A 9,658-nucleotide genomic window follows, 5' to 3' on the forward strand; every position below is an offset into this window, starting at 1 on the left:
TCAGCCCCTAAGGGACACCAAGACCACGTACAAGGAGAGAAAGCTAAACATCAGAGTGCCTGCCATAGATGGGCCCCATGCCATCCCTCCAGAGTAAAGAGTCCAATGAGAGGAGTATGATGCCAGCTCAGACCAGTGATTCAGGTTCTCTGATTTTCACTCTCTGGAACCTATCACCTAACGCCAACTCCAAGCCCTTACCGACTGACAATAGAGACCTTCTCCAGTTGACCTTTTTTGCTGCCTCCTTTTTGCCATCTCTCAGGTCAGTGATGATTTGGGAGTCTGCCCGAATCCTGAAGCTACAGTATTCTTCCCTACATAGTTCTTCTCTTTGGATAGTTGGCTGATAAGTCTAACTTGGATTTCAACTGCCAGTACGAGCTTAGATTTTGGTTTTGCTAACAGATATCATCTACCAGTACAATGGATGGCTATTATCTGACATAATTAAGGAATGGGTGTTCTGGCTATCAAATAGTCTGCTAGCAGATTAGTGCCATGTATATCATGAGTGAATCACTAATATTCAACGTATAAAAATGAAATTCGTTTAATTATAATGATATACTTTGCAATTATATGCTTTATCTTATTTTATTTTTCCTTCAAGTAGAAGCCCCCATCCTGAGAGCAGGAACATAAATAAATATGTATATGTATACACACACATATCTATATACATACACCTACAGCATACACACACACCTGATTAGATCAACGTGGGAGATAGTGTGTGTTGAATAAATAAGCAGTAAAATAAACAGAATTCAGTCTTTTTTATTCAGAAGGTACTGAAGAATTGTATGGTTTTTTAGGATTAGCGCATACTGCATAGAGACAAGCGTGCCCATCAGTTCAATTCTGATTAACAGATCACTAGGTAATGGGGTTTACGGCATTTTCAGTTTAGACAATTAAATCACTGGTTGAGCACCTAATTCACATCCAACATTTAACTGCATGAACAGGCAAAGAAAATGAACTATCTGACGAACTCCTTATTCGCGGTGAGAAATAGCTGACTAATCTCTTCCTGCTCATGTCTTCAACACTTACGGAATATCTTTCATGGTGATCTGATTTTATTTTATTTGCACACTCTGTGACAGAAGTCAGACCCAAACCCTTCCGGGCCTCTCGAGGTCTGGAATGGCTCTCTGAGTCCCGACCCCACTCTGCTTAAGTCCCATTTTTGGGACATCAGAAATCATGCTCTGGGGTTACAGGTGAGTGGTGGCCCCACGGAGCTGCCAAACATATGACACGGTTTGGGATAGTCCTCAATATCGATGTCCCTATTTAATGATTTTCCACTAAGGGAAATATCTGCGGAAAACATTTCTAATGTGTACTCAGATAACGTAACCAGGGATCAGTCATGACAAGGCAATAAGCCCCATCACTATTACTAGTGATCTGGTCATCAGAAGGTAACTGAGGGGCGCGCTGGTGCGTCTGCAGCATCTGCTAATCCTAAAAAACTGGACCATTCTAAATCTAATCCACAGTCAAGCAACCACAGATTATGAGGCTCCTGATACACTCAGTCTCAACTTTGACATTTTCTTGCCAAAAACGCTTTGCTTGATCTAGTCAAGGCTTTAGACTGGCTTTCATTTACAGGAAACTCTGGGGTAGGGGTTCAAAAAAAGAGACTATGAGAAAAGAATCAGATAAATCTTGAATTTGAGATAAACTGACCCAACTATTTAACAAGTCAATGCCCTGGGGCATTGTATGGGGAAAGGGGAAGTATGGGGGAGAGAAGGGGGGGAGAGAGAGAGAGAGAGCCTGAATTAGATATAAAAATCAAATGTAATATACAGCTCTTTATTGGAGCCTCTAATGAGAGCCTGAAAAAAGGTTATAAAAGGTATTTATAAAACAATTCAGGATATTTGAAATATAGACTGGACATCAGATGATATTAGGATAATTATCATTGGTATTATGGGTGAGATATGGGTATTTTAAAGGATGTTCTAAATTTTTTGGGATATATGCTGAATATTCAGGTGGAAATGTCATAAGATATATCATTTACATCAAAGGGTTCAGCAAAAACCAAAGATGAAGCAAATTTCTAAACGGTTAGAAATTGCTGACCTAAGTGGGAGTGAGAGGATGTTCATGATATTATATTTGATTTTCTGTTTCAAATTTTTTTTAAATAATACATGTGTTTTAATGTTCATAGATAGCAACTTCGTAGGAACTTCCTGCACACAGCCCCGAGGGCTTCTAATTAAAATAAATGTTTTCAATATCTCCCCAAACCATCTCTCAGCAATTTGAGTAAACCACACAGACAGAAGCGGCTATAATGATAACACATCACGGGTAATCATTTTTGTTCTTAAAACCAGTCTTCCAAATTCCCTTTTTGAAAAGGCCTTCTCCGTTTACCTTTTATGAAAGATCCAAAAACCGGCTTGTTTGCCTCAAGCTCGGTCCCCTTTTAATTGACAGAAAACCTCTCCACACACACCTCATGCAAACCTGCTTTCGATTTTTCCTTCCTAAAACTAGCTTTTGTCTCTGAACTTTACAGAGCAGTTGGAGCTCTTTAATATTTTCTAAGCGAAATATTTCAAACAAGTAACCCCACAATTTATTCAGTACTGCCAAGAATAAAAGTCACAGGTTTTACCACCAAGGCCTTCCGAGGCTGTGCATGACTTTTAAGGCAAGGCACCACTCATGCACCTGCCGGTTGGCTTCCTAACACATCTGTCATTTGTTTGGCTCTGGAGGAAACTATTTGATTACACAAAATTCTTTTTAGATCAAGTTTGAAATCTTAGCCACACTGGGACCAGTGGCGAAGCCTGCCAGCTCTCTGGGTTAGCACTTGGACATACTGAGCCAAGGACAAAGACAAGGAGTGACCACGGGTTGAAATCAGAAGCTTAAAGAACCGAAAAGGCACAAGTGAGAAAGATGCAAGGCTTAGCTGGGCCTTCCTAAGGTGCCCTCCTTGCCATCGCTGCCTAGAAGACGATGTATTTCTCACACTTCTTGTAAATGAGCGCAGTCCCCTAGGGGATGCTGGTAAGCATCTGTAAACGCAAAAGCCACCAGGATCGATGGTGTCTATCCATGGCCGTGCCACCTATGCATTTTGAAGTTGGCAAGTAACCAGACATCTTTATGTACCTCCATTTGCCATACCTTATTTTAGGGCCCATCATTTTTAAAAGCATTTAAATGAAGCAGATGTTAACCTCATTCATTCCACTTTCCCGGGGAACATGTCAATGATGATTTTTAAAATGCAAAAGAAAATGTCAAAGTATTTTGTTCCCTGGTTAAGAATACATCTGTTGAATAGGAGGGAGAAAATTCATAAAATGCTCTATGGTCATTCAAGAAATAATTATAAGGTATGTCAAACTACAGAAAATTGAGCATGCACTAAATTAAAAAAAAAAGGGATGTCTTGTGTCAAAATGGCTTTTTTACTCACTCATTTCAAAAACAAGTTTTGAAAATTAAATTCCATCCACTAGCTCAGAGCAGAACGCATTACGGCTTGACTGTAATGCCATTATCCATGTGGCAGCTCCCTTTCTTCCCGAAGCTGCATTAATTGACAGAGAAGCCTTGGGGCTCACCTCCCAGAGTGCCTTGAAGTCCTTCTGCTCAATGCGCAGCAGCTCGCTGCTCTCCCTGGTAACGATCGTCGCATGGCGGGGGGTGTTGTCCAGAATGGACTCTCCAAAAGCCGTCCCAATTCCCAGGGTACAGATGGTCACTGCATCCTGCAAATCCCCAAAACAGGTCATTAGGAAATTAAATATCTAATGGATAGGTGAGTATTCTTTCCTCTAATTAAAATGTAATTTGTACAAAATAGAACATCCAATTTCATAGTACAGCTAGTTTTGAGAAATAGACGCACTGGTATAATTACCACCAAATCAAGACAGAACATTTCACCCTCGAAAGTTCTCTTGGGCCCCCATCCAGGCAAGACTCTTTTTCCAAAGGTAATCACTGTTCTGATTTTTGTTATCAGAAAGGAGTTCTGCCTGTCTTGGACTTTCATGAAGGAGGAGTTAGACGATACGCTCTTATTTGTGTCTGGCTTAGTTTGCCCCACAAATGTAAGAGTCCTCCATCTCGTAGCATGGGTCAGTAGTTTCTTCTTCATAGCGAGAAATAGTTTTTCATTGCATGGGAATGCCATAATTTGTTTACTCATAATCCTATCGGTAGACACTGGGTTGTTTCTAGTTTGGGGATATTATGAATGAAGTTGCTAACGATCATCTGATCTTTTTCTATAACTAACTACTATCTCCATTAAGAAAATGGAAGAAATCTATTGAAGATGAACTCAGTCTTTTTCAGCGAGAGAGTGTAGTTATAATATTTAAATGGGAAACTGGAATAGATACGCTTAGAACGTCTCTCTGTCTCAAAGAAATGAGGAAACTGAGGGTCAGAGTGGTGGAGTCACACAGCCCCATTCACGTAAGTTATGTAGTGTGGCCAGATTCTAAGCTAATCTGACTACGGATTCTAAGATTTTTGTATCATGCTGCCTCCTGCAGCCACAACAGCGTAAAAACATCATCCTGAGAACTACAGTGTGATTAGTTTATGAAATGTTGTGAATTGATGATTTAAAAATTTCTTAAGGAATACTACAAAGGTAATTTCCTCTCTGCATGCAACATTGGTGATAATGTTTGGATTTAATCCTAACTTGTTTCAAATAATGCAAATAGCCACTCAAAAATCACCTGCACATTAATTTTGCAAGGCATTTAAACCAAGAGAGAGACACAAGGGTAATCCTCTGAGTTAGAAAGTACAGTTTCTCTTTCATGCATCTAATATAGAATAATAGGCAAATGTTATTAAGATCAAGTTAGTGACTCTGTAATCACATTACTAAGACAAATGCCCATAAGAATCCGGTTCCTTGAACCATAGCAAATTGCTTCTGCACAGATATTACCATATAAAATTATGTTCAGGAAAATAAAATCAATAATATTTCAGAAAAGAATAAAAGATCAGGGGAGAACTTGAGAACAGCCTGCTAATAAATTTTCCTGAAAGGCAATTGCAAACAAATTCACTCAGAAACAAATATTCCCAGAACTGAAATATCAATATACAATGAATTAGGTGCTTCTGAGGAATTCTTAAATTCTAGTAAAAACGTAAGATCGATTATGATGAATCATACACTCTCACAGATTCACAATAGCAGGTTCCCTTAAGACCCCCACTAGCCGACTTCATTTTTTCCTATCATCTGAACCCTTCACAAACCCTTCTTTTGCCTCATTTATATTTTCCAATGTTAAATTCTGTTTTGAAACCTGAGAGATGGACCGTAAGTTATTCCTGCGGCCACTATCTAAGTAGCTCATATATCTGTGGTTGTTTGCGAAGGATAGTGTGAAAGAGTTAGGGAACTCTCAGTTACTCTTGTAGAGCTTACGGATTAACCTGTCTTCTCCTTCATCCCTTCTCATCCCCGATACATGTAGTGTGTCACCAAACTACACAAACAGGCTGTGACATGCACATGAGCCTGTCTTTTTGCCACTGAACAGCTCTTGTAAGAAAGACTAGAGAGAAAAGGAGATTTAAACTTTTACCTGTTTTGGTTTGTTTGTTTGTTTTGAGACAGAGTCTCACTTTGTCACCCTCCATCGAGTGCTGTGGCATAATAGCACACAACAACCTCAAACTGTTGGGCTCAAGTGACTCTCTTGCCTCTGGCTCCCAAGTAGCTGGGACTACAGGTACCCACCATGATGCTTGGTTACATTTTTAGAGACAGGATCTCACTCTTGCTCAGGCTGGTCTTGAACTTCTGAGCTCAGGCAGTCCACCCACCATAGCCTCCCAGAGTGCTAGAATTATAAGCATGACCCACTGCACCCGGCCCTTACCTGTTTTTATATACATATATCACATAAAACCAAATTTAGTCATGGGAGGGCTGCCTACCGCACTTCTCAGTGTGTTTGTGGCTGGACATCCTGTGTAAGGCGAGGACCTCATCAGTGGGCGCCTGGCTGGGATGACTAGCTCAAGCACCCAAGTATGTTTCCAGAAACCCACACTTTCCCACCAGAACTAAGCGTGGGAGCAGTCCTCTCCACATCTCCTCCTCCTTCACACTTGCTCCACTCAGCTTCATGGGCACAGAGTTACAAAGGACAGGACGCCATCTTAAAATCAGGGCTGGAAAGCCTCACCTGACAGAACAATCACTTGCAAGTTCAAACTTTACTCTCAGCAGGTTCAGAGTATTTTTTCGGACAAATCTACTTAGAAATCTGAATGGGGGTTGGGGAGATGGCGTGGTCACTGAAGAATCAGAAGGTGCCAAGAAGACCATTTTCCCGCTACAGACTCGTCACTATCTTCCTAGTCCACGGTGCTAGGCCTTACTCACATTTGAATCCCAGGCAGGGCCTTGCAGTGTGCTCAGAAAGTAATTACCAAGTAAAGAATTTACGTCCAAATGTTTTCTCTTTTAGCAGAACCAATAAATGTTGCTCACGCAAGCTGAAAGGCAGGGTTAATGTGGACAGAAGGAACGTGAGCTGATACAGAAGCAGTGCTCTTCCTTCCGTCCACACCAACGTCTAACCAGATCTCTCAGGTCAGAGTTCCAAGCTCTGCAGGGGCGCTAACCAGTGCCTTCGCCTGTGGCTGAAAGTGTCTGTTCCTGAACGCACCATTATGACTTACTTTAAGCTTCCACATACTCTAGAGGTCTGCTCATGTCTCAAAGCTTATTTAATAGGGATTATTCAAAAGAACATTTTTATTTTCCGTTCATTTGCAAATTAATGTTCAGAGAGGCCATTTGAACAAATGTTTACGGTAAAACTCCCTACTCAGGGGAGATGAAACAATAACAATGAGGAAACGTCCTGTTTTGCAGTAAGATGGCAATTTATTTTGAAGACTTTCACGCAGGAAATGAACGTTTAATGTCTTCGATATAGGAAGGTGGGTTAGCAGATGCTGCTGGAGTCCTGCCAGAGTCCCTACCCACCCATGAAGTCATCTGTAGCTCTCTGTACTGTTCTGTTCAGTGTCCTGCCTCCGGCATGCATCACTGCTCTGCCTGTGGGCAGGGAGCTAGGCAGTTAATGCCTTTCGGGTGCATCTTCCAGCAAGAAGATGGGAGAGTGGGAGGGGAAATACCCCAGCTCCCTTCCCTGCACAGCTTCGTAGAGGGTCCCCAGAACGAGGGAGTCCAGGTGCCCCCCGTGGAAAGTCTCTTATGCATACACTTCCACTGGCCTTCCCTCCTTCCACGTCTGGCTTCTTCACGCCCTCACCACGTTTCCTGGGGTCAGCTCCAAATAGCCGTTGCAGCCAAATCCTGGCCTCTAGGTCTGAGTCTGGGGAAACCCAAAGCAAGAAAGTGGGCTAGCCCCATGGCTTGAGCCCTGAGACCTCTGGGGAGATACTAGACCAGATCAGCATTCCCAGAGAAACCTAGGGACAGAGACCAGCTACTCACTTACCATTACATCAGACGCGTGGTACTTGTAGCATGATTAAGCTGACATACGGAAAGACTTCACTGTGTTAGGGAAACATACTGGGTCACCTGAGATTAATTCTACTATATAACGAGGGGTGATGGGCTTCTCAAAAAAAAAAAAAAAAAAAAAGACCTAGAGCACATCGCTGACAAGTCCTCTGGTTTCTTCCTTCAGTCTGATCCACCTATCTCCTATCAGGCCACCGGACCACTCCTCTACCTTCTGGGATGCAGATCTTACTTAATTACCCACTGACATGGGGCATATCCCACTATATAGCAGCATGCAAGGGGATCTGCAGGTGTATGAGTGGGCCATGTCCTGGGCCAGGTGTCTTGACTATGATGCCTCATTTATTTCTTAAAACAGGTAAATGAGATAACTCATAAATGAGATAACAGGTAAACTGCTTTGCATAGTGCCTGACTCGAACCACATACTTAATAAATTGTGGCTATTCGTGTGTGTGTTTGTGTGTGACAGAGAGAGAGAGAGAGAGAGTGTCTCACTCTTTCACTCTGTTACCGGTAGAGTGCTGTGGCTTTGTAGCTCAAAGCAACTTCAAACTCTTGCGCTGGAGCAATCCTCTTGCCTCAGCCTCCTGAGTAGCTGGGACTTCAGGAGCCCACTGCCACTCGGCTAGTTTTTCTCTATTTTTTTAGTAGAGATGGGGGTCTCGCTCTTGCTCAGGCTGCTCTTGAACTCCTGAGCTCAAGTAATCTATCCAGGTGGGCCTCCCACAGTGCTAAGATTACTAGCACAAGCCATCAATTGTGGCTATTCTTATTGACAGTAGTAGTAATTCAGTCCTTCCACGTCAGTATTTTTATTGCTATTTTATAACAAATTCAGGCTCAGAGATGTTCAGTAACTTGCCCAAATCATGGCTAACAAGTAGAAGTGCTGAGACTCAAAATTAGTCTAATTCTCTATCCATATACTTCTTAGATTATCATAGGAAATATAAGCACCTTTTTGCCAAGGCTCAGCAGGAAAATTGATTAACATATTAATTTAATTTCTATAGGTTATTTTTCCAATCATCTGACCTGTATAGTTATTGAATACCAATTGCCAGGGAAATATAAAACATTTGGCATTTCTCCCCCTATAATCCTCCAGTTCAACATTGGGGGGAACCCACCTGACCCTCCCTAGAGGATCAAATCCACCCCAGGCAATCCCTTTACTCATTAGGAGAAATTTAAGCAATTATAAGCCAGTAATTAGAAATCAAATCAGCATTTTCTGCCTTGCCCAGGCTGATCCTGTGTCCTATTTCTAATAACAGAGTTCCTCCATCAGTTGGAGTTTCTGTCTTTTTAAGTCTGTCTTTGTAACCTGCTGGGCATCCCACATATTTCTCCCCCAGTTTGCAGCATCTTGTCCTGACAGCCTTTCTGGGCCCCAGTTTCTCTGGCTGTCCTTCTGTGGAGGACCCCTGTGTCAGCCCGCCCACTGCCCTGGTCCACCAAGGGTCCACCTTCATATTCCCTCCACGGGCAGGCCAGGCCTCATCATGCTCCCCCTGGTCAGACCTGCCTTGGTCCTGCCTGACACTGACCTGTGGGCTGTGCTACCACCTGCCTGTTTCCTCTCCCCCCTCGGCGGCACTGCCCACACATGCCCTCTAGACATTTCCCACCCCCACCATGGTGAGGGGGTGAGTGGGGGCAGGAGCAGGTTTCCAGGCTCTGCTCCACTGGCCCGGCACTCATGGAGTTCAGAAGTATATCTTGGTACAGTGTTTCCAGAGGGACAGGCAGAGTCTAGTTAACTCCATTCATAAAAGCTGGTACTATGTATGTCAATAAAGATGTCAACAAATCCAGTCCTGATGGAATGCATCACACAAAGGACACAGATGTGGCAGTGCCCAGAGGCACCGCCAGTGCTTGGCAGAGAAAATCTCTGGGAGGCAGTCAAGTGACAAAGGCAGGGGCCTTGGGAGACCTAGACTCATCTCTGCTGGTTATTAGCTCATGATTTTGAGCAAAATGCTCCCCAGAGCTTTGGTATCCTCATTTGTAAAATGGGCATAATCTTTCTTTTCTTTTAAATTTTTTTTTTTTTTTTGAGACAGAGCCTCAAGCTGTCCCCCTGGGTCGAGTACTGTGGCATCA

The 9,658-nt window shown here is 42.7% G+C and overlaps 1 protein-coding gene across 1 annotated transcript in view; it reads right to left on the reverse strand.

Annotated features, from left to right (window-relative positions):
* Positions 1-3,304: 3,304 nt before the first annotated feature.
* LOC105887127 (rap guanine nucleotide exchange factor 4-like) overlaps positions 3,305-9,658 on the reverse strand; it is a 20,174-nt gene continuing 13,820 nt past the window's right edge. Inside the window, exon 4 of the mRNA XM_012806184.1 lies at positions 3,305-3,764. Within this exon, the coding sequence (XP_012661638.1) occupies positions 3,495-3,764 (270 nt within the window). The 3' untranslated portion in view covers positions 3,305-3,494. The remainder of the gene's footprint in view (positions 3,765-9,658) is intronic.

Source organism: Otolemur garnettii, unplaced genomic scaffold (genome assembly GCF_000181295.1).
Source record: "Otolemur garnettii isolate 467f Iridium unplaced genomic scaffold, OtoGar3 scaffold00048, whole genome shotgun sequence".
Taxonomy (NCBI): Eukaryota; Metazoa; Chordata; class Mammalia; order Primates; family Galagidae; genus Otolemur; species Otolemur garnettii.